This window comes from Buteo buteo, chromosome 3 (genome assembly GCF_964188355.1).
Source record: "Buteo buteo chromosome 3, bButBut1.hap1.1, whole genome shotgun sequence".
Taxonomy (NCBI): domain Eukaryota; kingdom Metazoa; phylum Chordata; class Aves; order Accipitriformes; family Accipitridae; genus Buteo; species Buteo buteo.
In genome coordinates this window covers 5,339,045-5,365,084 of record NC_134173.1, presented here as the reverse complement: position 1 = coordinate 5,365,084, position 26,040 = coordinate 5,339,045, and the positions used below count along the sequence as shown (strand labels likewise).

At 40.2% G+C, this 26,040-nt stretch overlaps 1 protein-coding gene across 3 annotated transcripts in view; it reads left to right on the top strand.

The window, feature by feature from the left end:
- MOCOS (molybdenum cofactor sulfurase) overlaps positions 1 to 26,040 on the top strand; it is a 220,795-nt gene that overhangs the window by 171,713 nt on the left and 23,042 nt on the right. For all 3 annotated transcript variants that reach the window (XM_075022731.1, XM_075022729.1, XM_075022730.1), the window contains 3 exons: positions 11,401 to 11,517; positions 14,347 to 14,793; positions 22,602 to 22,764. In XM_075022731.1, the coding sequence (XP_074878832.1) occupies positions 11,401 to 11,517; positions 14,347 to 14,793; positions 22,602 to 22,764 (727 nt within the window). The remainder of the gene's footprint in view (positions 1 to 11,400; positions 11,518 to 14,346; positions 14,794 to 22,601; positions 22,765 to 26,040) is intronic.

The following is a 26,040-nucleotide window of genomic DNA, read 5'->3' as shown; positions in this document are numbered from 1 at the left end:
ACATTTAACACCGCCACTGAAAAATGAAAGCGGCGAAAAAATGTCCTTCATCCGTGTAGCATTTGGGAGGAAAGCTGTTCTTACCTGCTTCTATTATTGAAATCCATTTCTCACTGTTATCAGAGTTTAATTACCAGAGCTAACAAGATTGTGCCACTAAACACAAACATGCTTGAATTACATACGTGGGGTCAACTGCACCAATAGGAAATAGCCACAATCTCAGGTTCATCCTTGAGTAAAACCTTCATTGCAGTACTCAAGATCAAATGAGAGCATTTCATTAAAGTGAGGGGCACAAATGAAACGATACCATGATTGTACTCTCAGGGATGGCAGCGTTTTTGACAGCCTCCTGTCCCAATATATATGATATAGAACACTTGGATGTGAAGAAGTGATAAGGTGGGAGTGAAATAATTGTGGAAGTTGAATTGCTATTGCTTTTTCATTTAACTGTTTCTTTGTGATTGTTGAAGGGTATCACTGTTTTAGGGTCTTATATTTGGAATAAACTTGCTTTGTATACTATATGTATCATTGATTTGATTGACAGTTTAATTACCGGTTTAGTTAGTTTAATCTAAATGGTAATTAAAACAATTAAAGAAGAGGGACTTACAGGCTCCAAACACCAATAGTCACTCAAAAGCTTTGTTTTTTCTTCAGATTTTTCATGAAACATTTCTTTATCTAGGGGTAAAACTACTACGGTTTTGAAATCTCCATAAACCTCTTGTCTTTGGGCACTAAAACTACATTAAATTTCCTCCTTTGAGCTGCACCAAATACTTCCCATTAAAATTATTTCCTTCAGTAAAGCTGTCTTGTAGACTACTATTGGTAGTAATTTGTTCTTGAAATTACTTGGGAGGATACCTGTATTCTTTTCACGCAAGCTGCCTGTCCTCTGCAGTAGCACGTCTGTCATTTTATGTTATGTGTTTATTTGCACTGCAGCACCAAAAAACCCTGGTTATGAACAGGGGTTCATGATGAGTACTTGACAGGTCCAGGACATAAACCTGCTGCAGTCTTCAGCATATATGAATGGCATGTGTTTATACATCCCCAAGTCCTTCCAATCTCTGAAACACTGTTTGACAGCAATGACTCAGCTTCAGTTTGCATCCTTGCCGTCTTTTTTTATCAAAACCTTGCCTACGACTCTATGAGGTTCTAGCTTTGTTTGAATGCCAAAGAGGAGATGGAACAGCTGTAAGGGAACAACATTGATTTGAAACAACAATCATACACACACAAAAAGTGGGATCTCTTACAAATCAGGTCAAAGTGCAAAGTTGTATGTTCTCTTCCATTTGCAGATTTGAAAAAAATCACCATCTCTGCTATGGGGGACCTTTTGTGCCAATATCATTTTAAGTTTTCCTCTTTGTTCTGATAGGGAGAAGAGACCTCTGAAGTGTTCTTTGTACACTCAGTAGATAATTGTAGAGTAATTTTGTAATCCTTTCACATTTCAGTCTGCAAAGTCAGTTTGGGAGCTGGAGGAGGGGAAAGGCGTAAGAGGCAGGGATGGGCAGATGGAATTTCACCTGAAACATTTGTTGAATTGTATGCCCTGGAGACCTCTTACCCAGTCAGAGCTTCCAGTTCAGTGTTTTCTGCCCCCACTGAAAAATAGCACTTCCCTTATCAAACTTTTTCTTTTTTCACCCTGGTCTTCTGAGACAATATTTTTTTTCCTCCTGTGTGTCATGGGCTTAAAAAAGTGAGCAAACCATCATAGCTATCTTTTGAAAAATGGCCACCATTTCAGCTGTGGATTACCAGCTCCCTTTCTTGCTCTGCTTTTTCACGCTGCCTCCTTTGCCTGGAGCCTGAAGCTAAACAGAAGTAGCTTGCTGTGATTGTCTCACCTGCAAAAGTTCCCTTGGTATCCATATAAGCTTGCCACACCTCCTAAAAATCCTGTCAGGAAGGGAATGAGCATCAGTCCATTAGCAGTCTCAGCCTTCTTGTCTGCCACTGCACACTTGTGTGTGATAGACAAACTGCTATAGCAGGAATCAGCTGCCAAAGATAGAGAACGTAAACATTTTGGTTTGCCTAAGGAAGGCTCTTCTGCAGCGTTGCATATGGATGAGTTTTGCTTCTCGAGACTGAGAACCTTGCTCCGATAGATTATGATCAGTTTTGTCTGGGAGCCTACATTAGCATGTCCTGGCTCACTCTCATCAACCCAGAGAGAGTGAAGGGAGGTCTAGGCTTTGAACTTATCTTTCTTCATCCATTTCTCAATAAAAAAACCTATCAACACTTCTCAGCAGATAACTTCCAGTGTGTGTCCCTTCAGCACAAATCTGTAATGCAATCTGATGACTGCTCTTACTTTAGCATCTGCCCACTGCGTCACCCACCTTCCTTCTATCTCAACCTCCCTTGAGTTACTGTAAGGATAGACTCAATGACCCACTGTTGGTTTTTTCCTTTCCTGCCTTTACTTTCTGTCATTCTGAAGTGACGACCACAGTCTTCCATCGGAATGTGTGGCCCCGTGGCACCTTCTCTACCCTGGTAGCCTCTTTCTGCCAGTGTTCACATGCTAGCAGTATAAGAAGAGGGCAAAACCAGAATGAGACTCCCCCAAGAAACAAAAGAAATTTTGCTTTTTTAACCCCATTTACCCTTCTGCATCCAAAGCATCCTATGGCAGCGAATTGTCTTGTCAGCAGCTTAGCAGCCAAGGCAAATCCATCCCTGTGGTTTGAGATGTGGAGGGGAAAAAACAGATCTTAGGATTGCAGGGACTGTGAGATGTTACCCATCATCACTGTGTGCCAAGATAGGATCATCTTTACCTGAACCTTTTTGCAGCCTCTGGAGGCAGTTTGTTCTGGAACTTAGCTGTATTCACTACTACAAGATATTTCCTGATGATTAACCTAAATTTCCCACAGTGCAGCCCAAAGTCCATTATCACATGGATTGGGCAAAGAGACACCAGTTTGGGCAGGAAAGCAGAAAAAAAAAAGGAGATTCCAGCCATCAGAGGCAGAGGAGAGTTGAACAAGTAGTCTGAAATGGTGTTGTATGGGAGAGGTGCAACCAGGGAAGAGACGGAGCAATATAAGCAGGTAGAAGTTATTCTGTCTGTTTGGATTCGGACAAGCCTGCAAACAGAAGTAACGTGGGACAAAGTGGTGTGAGGCAGGATGGGAAATGCACATAAAAGTAGTTGCTCAAGATAAATAAAATGGTGATAGCCACTTTGGTCAGGTGAAATCCTCGCTTTCTGCTGTAGTCTTTCGGTGTCACCTTGAGGGATTCAGTGTCTGTCTTCCCCACTTATTCTAACCTCACAGGAGTGCAGAGAAAATATGTTAAATACTGGCAAATCTTCATATATCAAGTGGTGAATACATTTGTATATACGCGCTACTTACTGTTACACTATAAAAGGGACCATCCAACACCTGAAGTGGGTAGATTTCTTGAAATAATTGCTGTTTGTGTCTTAGCCAGTACCCTCTGTTTCATGAGTAGATTAGCTCCAGGGCACTGTACGTCTGGTATATAGGTACAGAAATAGAGCGATGACAACATGCGAACTAGACGAGTGGAAAAAAAAAGGAGCTACAGCATTTCACATGCACGGGAAGCTGTTACCAGGTCAATTTGATCAGATTACTGGCCGGAGCCTGGTAGTAGCTATCAGTGCCTGTCTGGAAATTCATACCATGTCCCTACAGGAGGAAGTGAGTTGCTGTTAAGCAATGACGAGGGATACTTTCTACTTTATTTAATCTCTGTGAAATAAATCTTCATAGAAAGTTATTAAGCAAGAGATGTTTGTTGTTCTTCAAACTTTAATCCTTTTATGTTTTTTCCATCTGTTACTTTTTACTTTTGTGGGAAACAGTCATTCCATTTTGCAGGTGGAAAAGTGCAGCATTTTTTTCCTCTGGGCTACAGAAAATGGAAATCCAGCATTTGTTAATTCCAGCTAAGAACATCTTTGCAGAGATGGTCAAATGACTCTGCACTAGTTACGCTAATGCTTTTAGAAGCATAACCACTCATTATATTAATTTTGATGACTCAGGGAAAGAAAAGTGTTCTTAACTTTCCTAATGGGATTTTTGGCCATCTTCCCAACAGCTACCTAAAAATTGCTGGGGTGATTGCTCACTATTGATTTTAGCTATGGATTTAGCCATTGATTTCAGGAAGCCAGGGACAGGAGATGGACAAGCACAATAGAATGCAAACAGGATTACAAGGAGAAAAAGATTGTTGCGAAGATTCCTGTTGAACGTCCACTAATTTCCTTGGTTCCAATTAGTTTCCAATGGCGCTGTGGATGTCTCGTAAGCAGGGAGATGGCAGCAATGCAGCAAACCGCAAGGGCTTGTCAATTCATGGCACCTTGTTGCTTCAAACTGGCAAGAAATGCCATTACAATCTGCATCTTTGCTTACATTTGGTGACATGGCCCTGGGTACTCAAAGAGAGCCCTTACAAGGGGCTCGCAACACAGGAGACAATTTCATTGATCTAGGTAGAGGATCACTGACTGAGCATAAGGAGATGCTGTACTTGAGAGACTCGGTGTGATAAATGCAAAACTTAGTAGGTAATGAAGCTCTCTTCTTGCTGAGGAAGTAGTGACAGAGTACAGGCTGAGTTGCTTTCTGTAATATCTCATTGCGGAGGGACAGAGGTGCATGTGAGATAGTATGCTTGAAATTGCCTAGTATTAAACTGCTCATCAGAGCTGGTCAAGGTTAGAAAGCTTCACGAAAGCCTAGACTGAAGGTGTTGGCTGACACTGCTTCTCTGGAGTGTCCTTGCATGTTGCTAAGGAAACTGGAAAGAAGATAAAATAAGATGCTCATAGTCATTCAGATGAAAGAATCTCAGATGAATGAGGAAGGCTAAATATTTTCCATTTAGTAACAGGGCCAAACTGTGGCTCTAAGCTACACACCTTGTTACACAGGGGAGAGATGTGAAAAGAAACCGCACGGTACCAGCAAAAGGACTGCACTTTTGACAGCCTCTGCTGGATCCTTTTTTCTTGATCTTGGTGAAAGCAGATCAGCTGCTTTTGAATGCCTGCAGTGTCCAGTTTCAGTCCACCATCTGAATCCTTCGAAGATAAAGAGAGCCTGGCCCCACCTTCTCTATTACCTTCCTTGCATCTTCCTGCCCCCCACACAAATCCTATATAGGACCCTGTATGGCCGTAATTAAAGTAATATATCAACACAGTCCATGATGGGTTTTTAACCCCACAACCTCCCTGTGATATATTGTCCCCATTTTTAGGAGACAAATACAGACAAAAAAGGATTTAAGTGATTTAAGAGAAAGAGGAAAACATGGAGAGGGTTTTGGCTGGGACATGAATTAAGTCTGTCACTAGATTTTCAGTATCATGCACTGCACCTTTTTATTCCTAGGCATTGTTTCCATTTCTATTAGTCTGCTACATTCCCCTTTATCCCCTCTTGATAGGAGTTATAGCTTAGTCTTCTGTGTTGTTTGCGTCTCGCTTCCACTTCTCTGACTAGTACTAGTCTGACCCAAAGCCTTTAGCCTACAAAATAGCTAGGGATGCTCAATGGGATGTAGCAATACAGACCTTTTCCTATGAGTCACAAGGGAATGCTCTGTTAAAGTTGGAGTTAGGAAGCCCCGGACGGCTTGGGTTCCTTTGCTTTGCTTTTCTTCCTGGAATCCATCCTTTCCCTGATGTCATTTTCTCAAACCAGACTTTGACTGTCAGTGAATGCAGGTAAAAAAATAAATAAATAAATAAGTAAAGCTCAGGAAAATGCCATTGATTGGAGAGACCTGTGGCCGTTGAGATGCCAAATCAAAGAAAACCAAGCTGTTTAGCCTACTCATCAGCCCTTTCCGTTTCAAATAGCTGGATCTCGGATTCATGAAGTTTATATATGTTCTAAATAAGTCCATACCCTAATTCATCACATGTACTACAGGGAAGAAAAAAGCAGTTGCAAAAGCAGTGAGGTCATCCATTAACAATCAAGCCTGTGTTTGTTTTCTTCCTTTTAGCCACCCCATCCCCAAAGTATCTTCTAGCTTCTGGATCTCAGAAATGTAAAATTATTGTTACTCCTTTAAGCATGGAGGACCTGCAGTTTGCTATGTATGTGGCATCTTCCAAGTGAGAATACCCGCAGAATTGCAAACCACATATTCTGAGTTATGCTGAAGTTTCCAGCTTGCTTCTCTCCCATGCAATCTTACCTGCTATTTGACTGCCTTTGAAACTGGCAGAGAAAATTATCACATTGACTGCAAAGTTCCTGATAAGCTAGCATTTCCACTACCAGGACACTGAGTTTGACAATTTCAGTAAATTTCAGTATCTCTGTCTAATACCTCACTGCCTTCTACCAATGGGATTTTGGTCAGTGAGTGATGAATGGAGGTAGACTGAAGGGAGATTTACATCCACTCTCCAGTTAGTTTAAAACATTGTCAACAACTAGAGATGCAATAAGAAGGAGAGGATCAGATTCATCAATACTGTGGGAACCTGCCCACGTAGAAATTTTTTCCCTGGCATGGGAAAAAATGCCTCTGTTGCAGGAAGCCATGCAGTTAAAACAGTTTAATGATACTGTAACTCATCTAAAATGCTTTTTTCCCCTACTAAATGATATGGAAACAAGTGCTGATATTTTTTTTTTTTCTTCTGACCTACTTTTTATTAAATTGTATTAAACAAGATTAAGTATGCATTTGCATCAGCAACAACATTTCACAGTCAAATGCTGGATGACAGAAAGAGCTAGCTTACTTTCTCTCCAATTCCATGCCATGAATCAGTGAATTAATTTACCAGTGGATGTGGAGAACAGTGTCTTGAAGCCTGTTTTATAACCAGCCATCAGTGGTGTGCAGTGAAATTCTTGTAATGAGCAAATCCATCAGACAGACAAACTGCTCTGAAATTTGGGCATTGTAGAAAGTAGAATGAGAAGTCCCAATCCCAATTCCTGAAGGACAGTACCTGCCAGTATTGACTTATATAATTTGGGGGTTTTGGGGACACTTCACGATTTATTAGAAAAACTTCCTTTATTCATGTGAATAATTCTTGTGATACTCAGTAAAATAACTCGCACAAATAAGAAGTACTTGCTTGAATAAGAGCTACAGAATTGGATCCTATAGGAATGACTTCAGCAGGGGCTCCTGAAGAATCCATCATTCTTAGTGAAAATCTTAGATTTAGTTGATTAGGTATCATGCAAAATTATGTGCTATTTGTAAATCTTTACTATCACTTAGTATGTATATCTACCTACAGTAAGCATCATTCTCAGACTTATTTCAATGGAGCCTGAAGCCAGAGAAAAGCTTACACCCTTCAGCTGGCTGCCACAGAGGCCGCGAAGGGAATGGATAGCAGAAGTCAGTCATTTAGCAAAGGCAGAGAAGTCACCAGTGCAGCTGTGTGACAGAATGGGAAATCAGAACACACCAGAATCTCACTTCTTTTCAGAGCTATCCAGCTGCTCAGTGTGAACTAAAATACCAGATATCCAAGAGGGGACTATTGTAGGGTAATACATTAAAACCAGGGGAAAAAAAAACCCCTCTCAACCTCAATATTTTTTATATTAAAAAAATTAAAATTTTAATAGTATTTATCAGATAGAGCACTATGAAAAAAACCTAAACGAGAGCATTTGGTCATTCTGGCAACACTAAAGGAAAGCTCACTGAGGAAGACAGCTGTGCTTAAATTAGAAATTATCTCTAAAAAAAAGAACTATTTTAAAATTTATTTAATGAACTGCATTCATGTGTGTTTATTAAACTTGAAGACCACAGCCTGGAAGTGCGAAAAGCACCTTTTGCTTGTCAAAAATCAAGACAACCTGACATCAGAAGCGTTGGGGTGTGAAGCAACCTGCAGGATCTGGCCCACAGTAGAGAGCTTCGGAAAAAGTAATGAATGCCAAGGGGACAGAGGGACAGGACTCTAAGATGTCGTGATGGCTTCATTACCATGTCCTCACCGACTGACATCAGTAAAAATGCTGCAAGATTTCTGAATGTGTTTTGCAGTTTAATTGTATTCTTTAAGCTCTGAAAGACCAAGGCACAATAGTTCCAAATATCAGACCCGTGGAAACACCAAAACTGACAATCTGAGTACATTAAGCTGTGTACTTACCATTAGTACCATTCATGCTTCACTGATGAACGTATGCCTGGCTCCCAAAAGTCAGCTGCCGCTGTTACACAGCGCTGCAAGCAGCGTTCTGTATTTCATAACCCTGAGCTCAACACCCATTATTGCTCCTTATGGTAATTTTAAAGATGTGCTTTATTTAAATAAGCTTTTCTTCATTGAAATAACTGTAACAGATGTTTTATGTTCTATTTGTTTTGCTATGTGGTAGCACTGCAGAGAGAGATTAAATTAACTCCCCAAGTAGCATATTTCTAGGGTGAAACTAAACAAGAAGAAATAGAAGCATATGTCCAAGGAAAAGTCGAGCACGCATTCAAGGGACAGATAGATTTCCAGTGCTGCCCGCACTGATTCTTTCCATGGTGTCATCGTTTGCAAGGCAAAGTGTGCATCATGCTCCCAAGACCTGTGAGTGTTATCACATTGGTGATAACGGAGTTTGATTAATACTAAAGCTATGGATAACTTACCTTTGTTCTCCTGAACCACAATTCCCTATATTCCTCTGATGTTCATATGTTGTTATGTATCAATAATCCTTGTCTACTGTACAGATTCATATATATCGCAATTAAAAGTATTGTCGGAGAAGGGCATTGGATCGCACCACTAGAATGAAATTACTGTTCATTAAAGAACAGTAATAATTTATTTGACAAAATCAAAAAGATTTTTTAAAAAATCTTGTTAGCAATTCCTTGAAGTTGTGTCATGGAAATTTCATTACGCTACATACACTTTGATAAGCAAGGTTACCCCATCAATGTTTCTTCAAAAAGTAATAATAATAAAAAGATTATATATTTTAAATTTTTTTGTATACTGAGCAAATAAGCCCAAACACCGTACGAATTCAATAGTGAAGTATGTGTCATGATTTTTGCCTTGCTTGTCATCATTAACAGAACAATAGATCCACCCATGAGTCACTAGCACCATGACAAACCGTGTTATGCCAGGATGACAACTTTTCTCATCTAAATGAAAAAAGAAGTCAAGAAAATGTCACTGCTCCCAGATTGAAGTCTTCTGACAAAACAAAGCTAATGGCACCACAACAGTCTTTCTCAACAGATGCCTTTTACTATAACTTTGATTTGAGAAACATGCTTTGAACACAGGGTATTCTCCAAGGCATTAATCGTGAATAGGGATCTTGGGACTGATTCTATTCTCTGCTGTCCAAGTCTGGATATATGGAGTTATTTTGATTGTGTCTCCATTTGAGAACCATACCATTTTGAACTGAACTAGTGGCGCAGAACATATTTAAGTGGGAATTTGAGAACTTGTGCACTATAATGATGTAGGATTTCTTCTGTGTATACAGCACATTTTTGTGCAGAGTACCTTGTGCTCCGCATATGAAAAAAAAAATTAAAAATCGTATGCTGTTTGAACTGTTTTTAGCGGAACTAAACACTGCTTAGGTTGAATTATTTCAGCCTGGAGTAAGTTCTAATAGAAGGCTTGTTTTTTTAAGCTACTGAGATAGTGAAATTAAAGGTGCTTGGTATCTCACACAGTTAAACTCAGAGATGTCAGAAGATATGCTGACATCAGAAGATTGATGACATCAGAAGATAAGAGACAGAAGATACGCTGAATTATGCCAGAAAGTATTTGCTACATATATTGGGCTATTATACTCTACAAAGAGAATTTCTGTTAAAAGTAATAAAAGCTAATAGAGATTAAGCCGGCTAGAAAAACTAGGTAGAATGTTTACATCGATACCTCAGGCAGATAAAGCATGAGCTCACGGTTAGGAAAGCGGCTAGTTTGAGATGGTCGACACGTCCATTCCTGGCCCTTTTGGCTGAGCTGTCTCTCCACGCGTAGCTGAGCCTGAGCTCCCCGCGAGGAGGGTTGTGCCACCGGCGTGGCGGGTCCTCTCGCTCTGCGGCATGGTTTTTCTCAGAGCTCTCAGCCCTCCTTTTTGCAGAAAAAGGAGCAAAAGCACAGAGAGGTTAATGCAGCTTGTGCGAGGTTGTTCTGGAAGTCTGTGGTAGCGATAGAATGTGCCAGGTTTCGTGCTTTCTGACCGTTTTGACTGTCCTTTCTCCCAGTCCTTACTGGGAATGTTCATCATTTGTTGTCAAAGAAATAACTGGCGCTAGCCGTACCTGCTCAGCTAACCTTACCGGCTGCTGTTGTTGCTTTTTGAAATCAACACAAAGCGTTTTCAGATCCCTGCAGTGTGCTTCCATGGTTTCTCAGCTGTGCTAAGAGGATCCCCACGGTGTGCTTCCGTTGTTTCTTAGCTGCGCTACGGAACCCTGACAATCTGTGTCTCTCCTCTGCGGTGCTGCCCTGCCGGTGCCGTCCTCCCGGTGCACGCGTATACGCGTCTCCTTCCGAGGCACGTATAGACACGTGCTTCTGTTCTCTTTGCACATCTTTTTCATTCCTTCACATAATTTATTCATGCTAGTTTGTCATCAGGTATTGTATTTCTGCCCATTCAGTATTTAGTGGATGATAAAGAAATGGTATAACGCAGAACAGCACAGCACAAGGAAAAAGTACACCAGGGACTTGGTAGACTGGGTGGTTGTATGTGGAAGAAGACTCAAGGAGGTATTCCAGTTTAGTCCCTGCCCTGTCAGATGTTCTTCCCTACTGGGGGGGGGCTGATTCTTCAAGCACTCATGTGCCAAAATCCCACAGATATAGTCAGTATCTGCAATGAGGACTTTCCGTTTCAGATCTTTGGAGAAGAAGGTTTTCTTTAGCTGACTGAAGAGGTGCCCCAGGCCTCTCTCCAGTCTCTGCAGAGGCAGTTGTAGGTGATGGTTCTGTCAAGACACTGAATGACACTTGACTTCAGGCTTGTAATTAGCACTACTGATGTGAACGAACCTGTTCACAGGTTTAAAGTTAAGCACATCTACTAGCATTAACAGGATCAGGACCTGAACTGATACGCTCTGTGTGTGTGTGTTGTGTGCACTCTTTCTCAATGCCAAGGTAAGCATTTCTGTTTCCACCACTGTTTTCTTTCAGCTGAAATAACAAGGCTGAAAAATCCTAAACGTGAATGGGAGTGATAAAAGCTACAGTAAGTTGTTAATAATTTAGAGAGGTAATTTACCTCCAACTGATTTGTACCTTTAGAACATTGTATCTTGTTGACCACAACTTTAAAATGTCTGTTTTTCATTCTTCTGTGTCATATCTCCTGCTGAATCGGGAAGGTGGACAAGATGGCCAGTCTCTACAACATACATGTCCGCACAGGTTGCTTCTGTAACACGGGAGCCTGCCAGATGCATTTGGGTATAAGCAATGAAGACATCCAAAGGAACCTGCAGGTTAGTTTCTGAATGAGATTACATGATAAATAGCCCATGGAAAATACCTAGATTCAGTGACCCAGGAGACATCTTCTGGCAATGAGTTCTCAATTTCCTAAAGGTGGGAAGTTTGAAGGGGAGAAGAAAGTGTGGCTCTGTATCAGAAAAAACCACCCCTAAGTAGTTAAAAGCTAAAGTAGGTATATCATGTCCTGTGGTTTTCAGTCTTTGCAACTTTAAGAATGATGGTAAATATGATTTGCTTTCTCTGACCTTTCAACTCAATTGCCATGTTAAAGAACTAAATGAACTGAAATTCAGTTCATTGAAATGGCGTGTTGAAAAGAAATCATGTGATGGACCCAAAGCAGTATGTGTTGCTTGTTTTTATTTCACTGGAAAATATGAAATTGTGGCTTCTTGTTCTGATTTGGAATTACATGAAATCCAGACTTCCTGCAGAACAGAAGTTCCTGGACAATTCATCTCATGTTGTTCATTAAGTATCCTTAATTGTACTTAAGAATGCTCAAGTATTATAGACGTATTGCTGTTGGATGCTACAGTTTAAAACACATACACAAATTGCACAAGAAACAACAAATGAGAATACACAGTGAATCTCAGAGAGTGAAGTAAATTTAGATGACGTTTACCTAGATTATTGGTGTGTTAGATTGTTAGAACATGAATGTAATGACTTTTTTTCTAGATGACTAATATTTTCCATAAACTGTCATTAAAAGTTGTGTAGCAGGATGTATTACAATGAAGTGGGGGAGGCTTCATGTCTGCATATTTGTCAGAGTTTGAAATCACAGTAAATTAATACAGAAAAATCTGGAATTTTATTAATGGTGTTCTTCAAAAGATAAAAAATTATAATAGCTGTATTGATATTATAGCTCCCTTATAATTTCACAGAGACATTTAGATAACTTCTGCAAACACATTTACATGCAAGACTGATAGCACAAGTTCTTAAAGGGACAGAGCTCTTTAATACCTTCCTTGGCAAAATGGTGCTTTGATTTGCCATGGAAGCTCTCTCTGAGAAAGTAAAAGAAGGTCTACCCTTCTGCTGAAGTGCAAAATGCCAAATGACCAGCTGCAATGCTCTTGGATCTCCTTACGTAAGGAGGATTTTGCTAAGGAGTGGGTGGCCTCTTACACGCCTGTATCATTTAATTGGGGGTAGGCAAAACTCAAACTTATAAAAAGAGACTTAATCTGCCAAAAGTTGTATGATGAGGTGGTGCAGTCAAACAGTCGTTATTTTGGGACACTCCCCTCCCATCAGTCCTTTGAGAAGGATCTGGATGAGTTATTGACAACAGTACTGTGTAGGGGAAGGCATCTTTTATCACAGTATTTCCACATATACTTCGGTCTCGCCTTTTCCCAGGGTGCTGACTGTATTCTTCCTTTCCTGATGAAGATTTCCATGTATAAAATGCCTGTGAAGGAGGACCCTCAAGGGTCCCTGGAGAAGTGTGGTTAGTTTTCTTAGGAAGTTACGTAGGAACTCGTTTACTCACTTGCACAGCACGAACCTCTCTCCTCAGTCAATCAATCAATACTTGGCAGAAGAGTTACATGTATACTAACAGATGCAACCTAATTTTGCAAATGTTGCTTCTGCTCTATTGTCAAGGATAAAAACTACATCATGCTGCATTAAAATATTTACTACTATATTGCATGCTTTGACATAGAGGGATTTTTTTTATTTCTCCTTGCATAAATGGCATCTGTGTTCATTGAACTGTGACACTTCTTGCTTAAAAAAGCCCTCATGTAAATAAACTATTCACACTTCCATTTTTATGTAACAGAAATGCGTAAATAAATGAAATGCTGAGGGAAAAAAAGAAACAGCTGCTGCACTTAGAGGAATAAGGGTGCTGATTTAGGACACCGGTGAGCTGATATTAGATGGATGAGCAGTGGGGTCTCTAGCTCATCTCACTGGAGGCGAGTGGCAGCATTCACTGACCCACTTAGGCAAGGAGAAACTTCTGCTCTAAGGAAGTGTTTTCCAGAAAGTGCTGTATGAAAGGTGTATCAAATAGAAGGGTATCTACATGGAGGTCACTATTAGGGTATTTGAGGGATTTTTCACAAAAAATTTTCACGAGTGGAAACCTGTGTTCTTCAAAGGAGGAAGTGCTGGGAGGAAGGCTAGTTCCTTCCATCCTGAAAGCGATGTGTTGACTGGAGCAGCAAGACAGATTTATTGCATATCTCAATGACAAGGGAAGTCACTTTGGATGTTGGAGCTCTAGATTCAAGTCTCTGCTTTGCTAATATCCCAGAACAGTTCTCAGCTGTATAGCTGTCCATTGGACTATTTAACACGAGCCATGAACAAACCTCTGATGGTATAAAATGGAACTGTTCTGACAGCGAATATCATGCAAACTGCCCCAGAAAAATCAGCAGTCTCAATGGTTTGTTCACTTATCTGAATGTAATATCCCGGTTTAAATCCCAGTGAACTACGCAGATGAGACCGGAATATACCTGGAGACTGCCCTAGCTAACAGGCCATCCTGGGACATACAACCTTTTTGTGATTCTTGACATGTTTTTGAGAAATCTCTCTTGCCTTAAGGTAGAATAGGACAAGCATCTCAAAACGATTTTCTTCCCAGTTTGAGTAAATAATAAGATAGTTGGGATTTTTTTCTCCATTTTTTTTCTTGTATTCATGAGTTAACTTTGTATTTTTGAAAACAGTTTTTCAGGTTATAATTAAGAGACTTGTGAATAACTATGTAAAATTAGAGGGAAATAAAACAAAGTCTGTCATAATAGCTCTCTGGTTTTCTTCCTATTTCAAACTAGGCTGGCCATGTCTGTGGAGATGATATAGACCTGGTTGATGGACGTCCCACTGGTTCTGTGAGAATATCCTTTGGCTACATGTCTTCTTTTGAAGATGCACAGTCTTTTTTGAAATTCATCATAGCCACCAGACTCTCCAAATCGGACACTGAGATTCCCTTCCAGTTGTCTTCTACAAAGCTGACGATGGAGTCTCTCCCAGATGACCACCCTTCCTTTAACAGTGCAGATAAATTGTCTCCTATACCGCACATCTCGGACACAGAACTCGAGAATAATTCGTCAGCAACAAAGACAACTGTCAACTGGCAGCCACCGGAGGCTGAGGTGGAAAGCATAAGGTCAGCTGTTTCTGAGACCGCAGTACCAACATACAGAAGAGGTGGCAAGCCCATCACTGTCACCAACATTTACCTCTACCCAATCAAATCCTGCTCTGCATTTGAGGTATGCGCTTTGAATCAAATATTCATCTCAACGTTGTGTTTTTCCTTACCGCTGTCGGGCATGTCAACCAGGAATAGCATGTGCATGAGATATTAGGAGGCAGTGTGTACGTACCCATATTTCCTTTTGTCCAATTTCTAGGATACCCATTTTTCCTTTTCTCCAATTTCTAGGATCAAGTCCTGCATGCTAAGGTACTTTGAAGGATTTTCAATTAGGCTGAAGTTACAGGATGCAAATATGTTTTCTGCTCTCTCCTCCCCCCCAACGGACAAATCTGCACATAATATGCAGTCTTGGAGAAAATAGTTGGATTTACAAAACTTGACTAAAATATAATCAAGTAATTAGTATGCTTTTACAGAATGACATGTGATGGACTTGTAGGCAATGATGGGTAGGCAGCAATTGAGAAATAACTTGATTAACATGTTATAATTGAGAGGAAGCTGATTTACATTACAAAGAAATGTTATCATTAAAAATACATTTGCAACAGAAATATGACATTTAAGTGTTGCTGCACTATTTGAAAGTTCACTCTTTGAAGATTTTAATTGCTTTTTTACCAAGTTAATAATATCGTCACCTTAGCTGTGACTTTTTTTTTTTAAATAATGCACGATGAAATAGGTATATGGCCCACACATGACCTAGAATGTGACTCTGCTTAGTACCATACTGGGAAGTGATTAAATGAATGTCAATAACTGTATAACTTTCCCTATGAAAACTTACTGGTATAGGTCACTGTCTCACATCTGAGTGAAAATTGGGGTCAAATCCAGTGACAAATCACCTGCATTTAAAATATGGCTTCTCAGCTGATTTGATCATGATTTATCTTTTTTTTTCTTAATGCAAAAAGAGGCTGGGGAATTAAGGCAAACACTGTTAAATGATCAACAAAACATCTGTATTTTTAAATTTGTTTTGGCTTATGATGTCGTTAATTCACAGGCATAACCTTGAGTATTAGATGAGACCTGAACAAACAATTTCCACCCCTTATTAGCCTCCTGCTAAATCAAACTGTTTAGAAAATCAAAGTAATCCCACATTTCACGTGAAAATGTTTTAACCTTTGTTTAAGTCTTGCATTTATTATAGCTGTATTACAGAAGCCCACTACAGAAGCTGCTGAAATATGTTGTAGCAGTATTCAGGCCCCTTTGGGGTTAAGTTCTATTTTTAACGTGCAGGCTGGTGTTGTGAGATACGCACCGCAACATTCAGTGCTAGGAAGGCTTTGAAGTGATTGTGCCCAGGAACAGGTAAGACGTACCTCAGCATGAAAGAAAGCTTATGTTTCCCTACAAGCTGAACCAGGTTTCTTCTCTTCAAGCTCTGTGAGTGGAAATGACTCTAGGTGATAAATTCATATAAACCTGGTACTCCCTGGCAGACAGATGTAATTTTAGATGGAGGGGGAAAATCCCCATGCCTCATGCATACTTCTTGTGCCAGGCATGTGTTAATGGCGTGAAAACAGGGTTCATCTTACCTCAACTTACCTCTCTAAAGTTATATATTATTCTGTAAGCAGTGAGAGATTGATACCTACTAATTCATTTTATCATAAAATACACATCTGCAGTAGGAAAAATGAAATGCTTCTGGATATTTCTGTCTCTTTCCATTGACTATAAGAGGAGTCCAAGGCAACTTGGATTACACAGCTAACCCTAGCTGATTTGAGTAATTTTAAAATAGATATTAAAACTGCAGCTACATTATGAGGTTTAGATTTGCATGCCTAGTCATTTTTGAAGTCTGTTTTGATAGTTTTTGATAACAAAGCATCAGCCACATTAGAACCCAGTAAGCTAAGCACTGACAGAGCCTGTACTGCCAAAGACTGATTTACAATTAAGCATATATTGGATTTAGTATATGGTATTGGAAGGGACTGGAAGTTCACTATAAATAGCATTTAGTTCTTCTCCTCCTCTTCTCAAAGAACATTTTTTGTGCATTTCCACTTAGTTCATAGAAAATACACAAGTACATGTGAAAGAACAGTGGACGTTGACCTAATAGATCCGCTGACAAAGGTCTTTCAATGGATAAGGAGAGCAGGCCAGGAGATGAAGTCAAAGGAGTATTTTGATTTTCACAATCTTCTATATTGAAGTAAATCCCCAAAGAAAATGTGTGTGCTTTTGTGACCTTCTTCCTGTCCACCAGGCATTCTTCATTTTTTTTCTTCCCAGAAGTCTGAGTGGCACTTCTAGACCTGTTGTACATTTATAACCAGCCTGTGAAAGGTCTGTCAGTCTCACTGTCTGCCTATAGAAGAGGTAAAAATGGCAATTTACAGCCCACTATTTGTAATGAGCTTTAAAACTCAGTTAATCCCGTTCTAAATCAGGCAGTGGCTTGGTCTCTTCCCGATGAGTAAGCATAGAACAGAAAGCCATCGCTGGCAGAACCCACAGCATCGCTAACTGCAGAGTGCACTAACCTCCACAAAGCTACATATGTCATTTCTGCAACCTTGGCCTGTATCAACTTGAAACGGGAAAATAACCCATGCTGCACTGGAGTTTGAAGCAAGACATCCTAGAGAAATCTTACCACAATTAAATGGAATCAAATCCTGAAAATCATTTTGCCTTCTAAAATATTGATTATACCAGCATCATTATGGTGCTTTATCATGAAAAGACTGAATGCTGTAAAAAATTATACCTTTGCCATTCTCTTAGTGGTCTTTGTCATAGAGACTTCACACTTAACATTCTATTATCCCCTTACTTTAGTAAACTCATGGTCTTCTGAAGTAATAATCATGTAGCTTGTAGTTTCCTTGGTCTTCAGTTAGAATCCAAGAACTGAAATTCAGTTTCATGTTTTAAATCTAAAATACCTTTAGATGCTTTGTAGTTGTTGGAAGTCTAGAAAAGTATTTTCCCAATTAAAAATTTGATCTCCATGTTTATCAGTTATAGGGTAGCTCTAAGCTAGCTGCTGTGAAAAGGTGAAAGTGGTTTAGATACTGGGCAGCAATAAATTCACTCATCTTGTGATACTTGGATACTTGAGATCAGAATCTCACAGATTTGTAAGTTCAAGTGCAGGCCTCCAGCTGGTATGGGAGGTCAGACATTTAGCATGTGTAGTAAATAGGCTTTATTGTAAGTACATGATTGCTTGCATTTGCCTAAAATAATATGTGCAGTGGAAAATTCCAGCTAACTGTGTGTGCAGGACCCAGCCCATCTGCCAGTGAAATCTGCCCGCTGACTTACTGGTTGCAGGATAGATGACTTGATTAGCGGCAGGAGGACAAACTCGGTGAGGATGCGAATACAAACTCACAGCTGTTTAATCTCCTCTTTAGAGTCACATAATCTCCTCCTCTCCTAAACTCTGATTTCTCTGTTCTATTCTAAGTGGTTTAGTATGGGAGGTGCTTGACCTCCAGAGAAAATAAGAGTGCGGAGTGCTTTCGCAGCTGGGGGGATAAAGCTTGGCATGAAGATCATCAGCAGGTCAGTTAGTTCCTACAGTGTTTTATAAAGTGTTCCTTGCCATGGGACGGTCTCTGTTCAGTCTTGTTCCATGGGTTTTGTACACATGGCGCAGGAAGCTGAGGGCAGAATATTCTAACTCAACTTCTTAAATGCTCTTTCTTTTCCCTACAATTATTTTATGAAATGGGGACAGGCAGAGAAGAGGAGTAACCTCCATCCCAGACCACTTTTTTCTTCTTTTCCAACATAAACCCAAGTTTTAAACATCCATTTTTAAACACGAACATCTCTCATGCCAATGAATTTTGCATAATTACATAATGCAATGTGCCCAGTGAAAAAGGTTAGGACTTTAAACATTAATAACTTTATTATTCTTGCAGTAGATTTCAGAGTATAAAAATTGCATCTCAACACAGAAGACAGATTAGCTTTTAATTTAAAATACAATGCAAATTCCTAGCGATCAGTGGATAAATTATACGTAAGACCACTAACAATTTTAAATTTGCATAATTTAAAACCTATTCAGTGACTCCTTTAATGTGTTCAAAAATTGTGTTAGCCCTCATGATGACATTACTGTGAGCTATGGAGAAATGCAGCCTAAAATATTTTAAAGAAAATTCTGAAAAAAGCAAAACCATGTTTTCACAATGGATATTCTTACTTTACAGTAGGAAAAATGGACTAAAGCGGGTAGGACAATACCATGTATTGGCTGTACTATGCAATAAGCCTCACTTATGACAGGCAGAGAAGACCTTATGTTGGACGATTAGCCCACCTGCCATGCTGGGAATGAAGGTGTATGCTACCATCTATCAGTAGAATCATGGTGTCCCTGCTTTCTTTCTATCCTCACCTCCTAATTTCTCTCAGTAGTCAGAGATGGGCAGTCAACTTCAGGGAATCAAGTGAGGAGCTACGTAATGCAGTATTGCTTACTGCCATGTATGCTAACCTGTTTTATTTTACTTCGCGGTAAGCTTCATTGGTTGCTTTACTTCACTGTATTGGTTGCCCGAATATAGGTATTTAGTGACATTTGAGTGCCCTGCCTGACCTCCTGCTGCTGGACTACGGGGACGTGGATCGTCTTTGCAGCCTGTGTCGTATCTGCTAGCCTTGGGCAGGCGTGTCAGACATAATCCGAGGGAGCCAAATTGAACCACTCTTCTCAAGTCTCAGATGAAAGCAGAGCAGGCAGACTTTGCTTGAACTGCTCTGTTCTGTTGCTTGTAATTATTTAACAATCCCTTCAGCCTCTTAGAAATAATGGCAGGAGACGGTCTGCACAGGTTGCGAGCCCAAGTACTAAGAATAGAAATGTATATGTTCTCCCGTGCTCGTCTCCAGTATCAGTATTAGCGACAAACCAGCTCTGTCCAAGGCAGGGTACACAGTTATTTTGTTGTTGCAACTTTATTTATTGGGGTCCTAGCAACACGGGCAATACAGTAAAAGTTGACAAGTGGAGAGGAAGGAGGGCACTTGACGGTGTGTGGGGGGCATCCACGGGAGGACAGGGACTCACTGTAGGGCACATGTATGTCTGACTCTTACTACAATGGCAAACACCCAGAGAAAGGGGAAAAACGGGCTGAGGACCTATAGCAGTGTGCTGCACCTCCGAGTGGAGCATGGAGTTAGTTGCCATTATTTTGGATCTGCCAGAGCTATTTTGAATGGAAGGTGTTGATTATTTCCAAATATCTGCTACCTAGTTAGCTGGGCTTTCCCCACAATGCCTATCAGCGTGTAAGAATTAGCTGAAGCTCTGATTAAGGAGAGAATGTTTTGTTTTGCTCATAAAACCTCTTGCCTTCAGTGCAGGGTAAGCAAACACTTAAGCTATTTCCTGAATAAGATAACTGTCCTGAAATGGAACAAAAACAACTGAATGTTACAATAGGCAGCTAGGAATCTTTGTGCTCTTTTTCTCTTTTTCTGCTCTTTTAGTTTATTCTGCTCTCTATATCTCGCAAATCCTGTAAAGATCTGTTGGATCCATGGGAGGATATATAACTAATTAGTGATCTTCTGTTTTGGAAGGAAAATTTGTTAGCAGGAAATTCTTGCAGCTCTCAGATGATCACCAGCTTTTCAAATGGATTTTGTAATCTAATTATACAGGATAACCAAAAAAAATACTGGCCTCTCCAAGGAATTTCCAGCAAGAACAAAAGTCTGTTCTTCAGCTGATATTGCAGTCTTTGGGCTATGATTCCTCTCCTAAAAAGACAGGGCAAAGGTTCCCATCATTTAGGTGCTGACAGTTTGAGGTCCTTGCACAGTGTAGTTTCAGATGACACTATCAGACCTAAAGTTTCCATTTTTGACTGAATTTTTCATCCATGCTCACTTAGAAAACCGCTAAAGAATATTATAAATAAAGTAGGTTGATAAAATACATTTCTTCACTATAAAATTTTTCCATGTATTTTCTGTATTCAGTACAGTTGATAGCACTGTGGCCAAATTATTCAGAGTTCAGCTTTAATGCTTTAAGTTTTCAGTTCCAGAGTGCTTGCCCTCAGCTTTCTCTAGTCAGGCCGTCGGTGTCAAGCTACTGCTGCAGGCTCCTAGAAAACCTGGAAAAGTTAATAAGAATGGGATATTGTGGGTTCTGTGGGGTTTTGGATAGAGCACATGCTAAACAAAAATGTGATTTTTAATTAATCCAACCAGTGCTTCCAGCCATGCTTTTCTTCAGAGCATCAGGCTGTGCTTGACATATATTTTTCTCAGTACTTCTTGCTAAAGTCTTTTGCCAGTTAATTCGTGTGAGGTGCACTAAGCTTTTCTACAAGAATTCAACAAAGTTCAGCTGTAGTTAACTTTTCTCCATATTCAACTGTGACTAGAAAGCATATATGAGCTGAAGCAATATGTTTAAATGCCCAGCTTTATGTTAAAAGAATGGTATTAATATTTTAACATTCTGAAGGAGAAAGCAGTTATTAATATCGCCCAAAGGCATTACTAAAATTGCTCTCTTTTTGGATGTCAAGATTACCATCTGTGTAGCATCAGTAACAGATGTTCTTTTCACCAGAAAAATGTACATGAAAGCAAGGACAATATGCTTGTATAGACTATTGGATGTAAAGAGTGTTATGGAAGTAATGGAAGAATGGATGGCAAAGAAGACAATGTGTTTTGTTGTAAGGGGATCTGGAGAAACTATTATGCTCCTAGCTAAACCAGAAGCCTCAGTGGTGGAGGTTTTCTCGAACAGATTAATGATAAAGTGGTTCCAGTTTTATGAAAAATAAGTTTTGTCAGAATTTTGAATTTCCCATTTTTCTTGCTTTTTGTTTGTTTAGTTTTGTGCTAGTTCATACAACTCCGTCAAGGTTTAACCTCAGCCAGCAACTAAGCACCACGCAGCCGCTCGCTCACTTCGCCCCCAGTAGGATGGGGGAGAGAATCGGAAAAAAAAAGTAAAACTCGTGGGTTGAGATAAAGACAGTTTAATAGGAAAGAAAGGAAGCAAATAATAATGATGATAATAACAATAATAAAATGACAGTAATAATAATAAAAGTATTGAAATATACAAAACAAGTGACGCACAATGCAATTGCTCACCACTTGCTGACGAATGCCCAGTCAGTTCCCGAGCAGCGATCCCCCCCAGGCCAACTCCTCCCAGTTTACATACTGGGCATGATGTCACATGGTGTGCAATACCACTTTGGCCAGTTTGGGTCAGCTGTCCTGGCTGTGTCCCCTCCCAATTTCTTGTGCCCCTCCAGCCTTATTGCCGGTTGGGCATGAGAAGCTGAAAAATCCCTGACTTGGCATAAACACTACTTAGCAATGACTAAAAACATCAGTGTGTTTTCAACATTCTTCTCATACTAAATCCAAAACATAGCACTATACTAGCTACTAGAAAGAAAATTAACTCTATCCCAGCTGAAACCAGGACAAACTCCCATGAAATGTCCATGCTTTGTAAATTAAAAGAAAATTGTTGGGGGAAGGTCCTGTAAATGGCTGAGTATTAAACTGAAAACAGTTCTCCAAGTGTTTCAGAGATTGTTTACTCTATTCTTACAGCTCTGTGAAATCAAAGTGTATGATAATATGTAACAAATTATAGTAACTTCGTTTTGTTTTGTCAGCTTTGTGCAGTGATATCTTTGTCTTTGATTTGCAATTAGGGCTTCTCTTATTAAAGGCTGACATTGGCGTGCACAAGTTTTCCTGATTTCAAAGAATTTCATTAATGGTTTCTTTTCCCTCACTTTTCTTTTCAGCGTGAATCTATTAATGCAGCTAACATTTTCTAAACCTTTGTATCCCCTCCTGATGCTTTCCCAGGTTACAGAATGGCCAGTAGGAAACCAGGGTTTGCTGTATGACCGAAACTGGATGGTTGTAAACCAGAATGGAGTCTGCATGACTCAGAAGCAGGAGCCAAGATTGTGTCTTGTAAATCCCTCAATTGATCTGAAGCAAAAAATTATGGTCATTCAGGCAGAAGGTTAGTAAACAATATCCATTTCTCCCCTTCATTATTGGTGTCAAACTTCTGGGCAGAGACACCTGCATGCATTTTGCGTCCCAGGGTTGGAGTGACTCAGGTTCATGGATTTCCTTTGTCAGAATTAAGGTGAAACACCACCAGGGGAGTTCAAACAACAATCAACATTTATTTAACCAAGCTAACCTTGACCAAGTACAAGTGAACTTACCAATATGAACCTTGCATCATGTCATTAAGCCACTGTTTGAAAGGAGAAGGGAGGTATAGAAAAAGAAACAGAAAAAGGAACATGAAACTATGTCAGTAAACTGTACAACACATGCTAATCATACGTAAGCCTTGCTTATTTGGGGATCGATTCAGAGAAGAAAATAAGGAGACCCCTCTCGTTGAGTCAGGAGGTTCAGAGCAGACCCCCTTGCTTTCTAGACTCCTTCTCAGAGAGGAGCCCAGGGGCAGCTGGATCCGCTCCTAGTCCTAGACTTGGTCAATGGTTTATCTTTAAAAGGATGAGGTGTAGGGACTGTGGAAAAAAGAGAGAGAAAAAGAGGTGAGGGTGAGGAGGGGGGAGAGAGAAGGAAAGGATTTCACCGGTCCTGGGTCCAGTGTTAGTCCAGCCAGTCTAGAGATCCAGTTCTGGAGGGCACACCGAGAGCTCATCCTCCCTTCTTTTATACCTAGAGGGTCCACCCCTGCAGGTGGGGATTTGCCATCATTGAGCAAGCGCACTGTGAGCTCAAGAATGTTCCAGAATGAGTCGGTGGTCTTGACATGCACAGTTCACATTCCCAGGATTCTCTGGAAATGGGTCAGTGGGCTTGGGCGGTCGTCGGGGAGTTGCTTCTCTCTCCCTGCAGGCATGACCACTATTTTTGGCCTTTCCTTCAGGCATAATACGTTGCGCTTCTTCTCATGGTTTCTTAAGATAAGGAATTTTGGCTTTGGAGAAGCATGGTCCCACCCTCCATGGGACCCTCTTCTTCAGCCACATTTTCCTGTTCACACAACTCCAGTGCTTTTACAGAGGCCACCTTCTCCACCGAAGTTCTTTAATTTGAGCCGTTGGCTATAATTTCTCAGACCATCACGATGCACCCACCAAACGACTGAATGCTGTGTGTGCGTACTGACTTCATGGACAAATTCTGCTACGAGCTGTGGGCAAAGCAAGCTGTAATATACAGCCCTGGGTAGTTTCCTAGCTTGCTGTTGGGACAGTGACTCCCTATGTGCAATCATAAAGTGGATGCTCCAGGAAAGAGTAATGAACTGACAGATGTGCAAATTTACTGACTAGTGTATCTCTCCACATCATGAAGTCCACCAGCCTGAAAGGACTGTTAATGCAGCAAAGGTAAAGGAATAGGAGGAGTCTAACATCAAACACCCTGGCCAAAGACCTTCCCATTTTATAGCTGTCCTCCTCCTTCCAGCTGTGGGATTAGAGGGGTAGAGCCTTCAGTGGAAATTAGCATGGATTAAAATAAGGACCAGACATTTATCTCAGTTAAATGCTTGCACTTGCAGGCAAATATTTCATGATGTTTGGGCTTCTTTGGATTCATCAAAACCCTTTTTCTTCTCTACTGAGGGGAAAAAAAAAGAAAAAAGACTTATCTAAGTATTACAGAAAGCCCTTTGCTACTTGGGGGTGCAAATTATTTATTTTGCTAACAGTGCTGTTAGCACTGAACGCTGGAACAGGTTTGTATTCCACAAAAGTCATTATTAATGCCGAGTTTGCATGCGTGTGAATGGTGCTCATCATCTCCCTGGGGTCTAACATTTACTCAGCCTGTATGTCTTAACCATTAATAATATATGTGCCCACATTTTCAGTAGCTAGAGCAAAACGGGGGAACCTATGTTCAGATTTTTTACACTTTATTAGAAATCCATGAGTGGATCTGTAACTACAGTCTCCTTTCTGCTTGTACATTACAGTTGTCCTCTCCATCTGTCAGAGCACTCCCCATAAAATTAAGTCTGACCAGTTGATGTCTTTTGTGTGAAATAGGTTTGTCAAATGTACGTTTGGGTACTTCCACTAGTTTTGTGTGATTTTGTGTGTGTGTCTCAGATCCCAAACACAATCTAGTCTCCTCTTAGGGATTCCAGACTGGCTCATTGCAACAAACGCTGCTATTTTCCGCTCTTCCCTCTATAATCTTTCTTTGAAAAGGTATTGTTAATGCAGTTCAATTCTATGTGGAGCACCTTGCACCTCAAATTTTTGTAGTACAGTTGCATAGATGGCCTTCTCTCACAACTTTTAGATTACCAAGTGCTTCAGAACTAATTATTTCTAGAAATTCAGTTCCTTACTATCTCTCTTCCTTTCTGCCCGTACCTCTTGCTTGCAGACACAGTGTGAAGTCTTGTCCAAACTTTCTCCATTTATCCTTCACATTTTCAGAGGTTCAGCTCTGTTGGGCCTTCTGATTGCTTCATTCTGCTCTTCCGAGTACGTTCCTCACTTTTTTCCTTGCTAGTACGACATTGTTCGGACAAGTGCATATCCATTAGTATGTTTGCCTGTCAGTAATACCTGCACTGACATACTTCGGGGAGTCAGGAAGAAGTTTTCTCAGACAAAAACGACAGTCAAGGCACCCATTTCTCAATGAGATTTACAATCTCTTGCCATAGTTAGGTCCAGGGTGAAATTCACCTTTAAATCCTACATTTTACTTTGTGTCATTTTTTGAGTTTTCACTGTCATTCACTTTCCTTCTGATGAAAGCAAGAACCATGTGTACCCAGAAGTGATTGACCAAGTCTATGGATCACTTTTCTGCCCCAAAGCAATCAGATCAGATCTCCAGCGTGCTCTAACAGAAACACGGTTGGCATTTATTTATAACCTGCTTTGGTACACCCAGTGTATAAGAGTAGAGTCATTTTATTCTTTGTATAATGATTCTAGATACCAATAATCCTAGCCGATAAGGTGGTCTGGGCCCTCTTTTTATAATAGTCCTGCTATTTTTCACTCTCATGGTGTTCTTGCAACCTGTGGTGCTTTTTTAATGCTTGACAGTGAGATAGTGGCTCTTATTTGCTTGGGGAGACTATTCCAGAGCTTACTGCTCATGAGATAGCACAGTGATGGGAACACATAAGAACCAGCAGGGTAAGACTGAGCAGATGAATCTGTAGGAAGTTGTTACAATATTTATTCTGTTCTCTTTCCTCTTACCTGCAGTCTAAATGCATGATTTGTTTGTTGGTGTTAAATTTTTAAATTTTTCTTTTATCCCTTCACATACACGG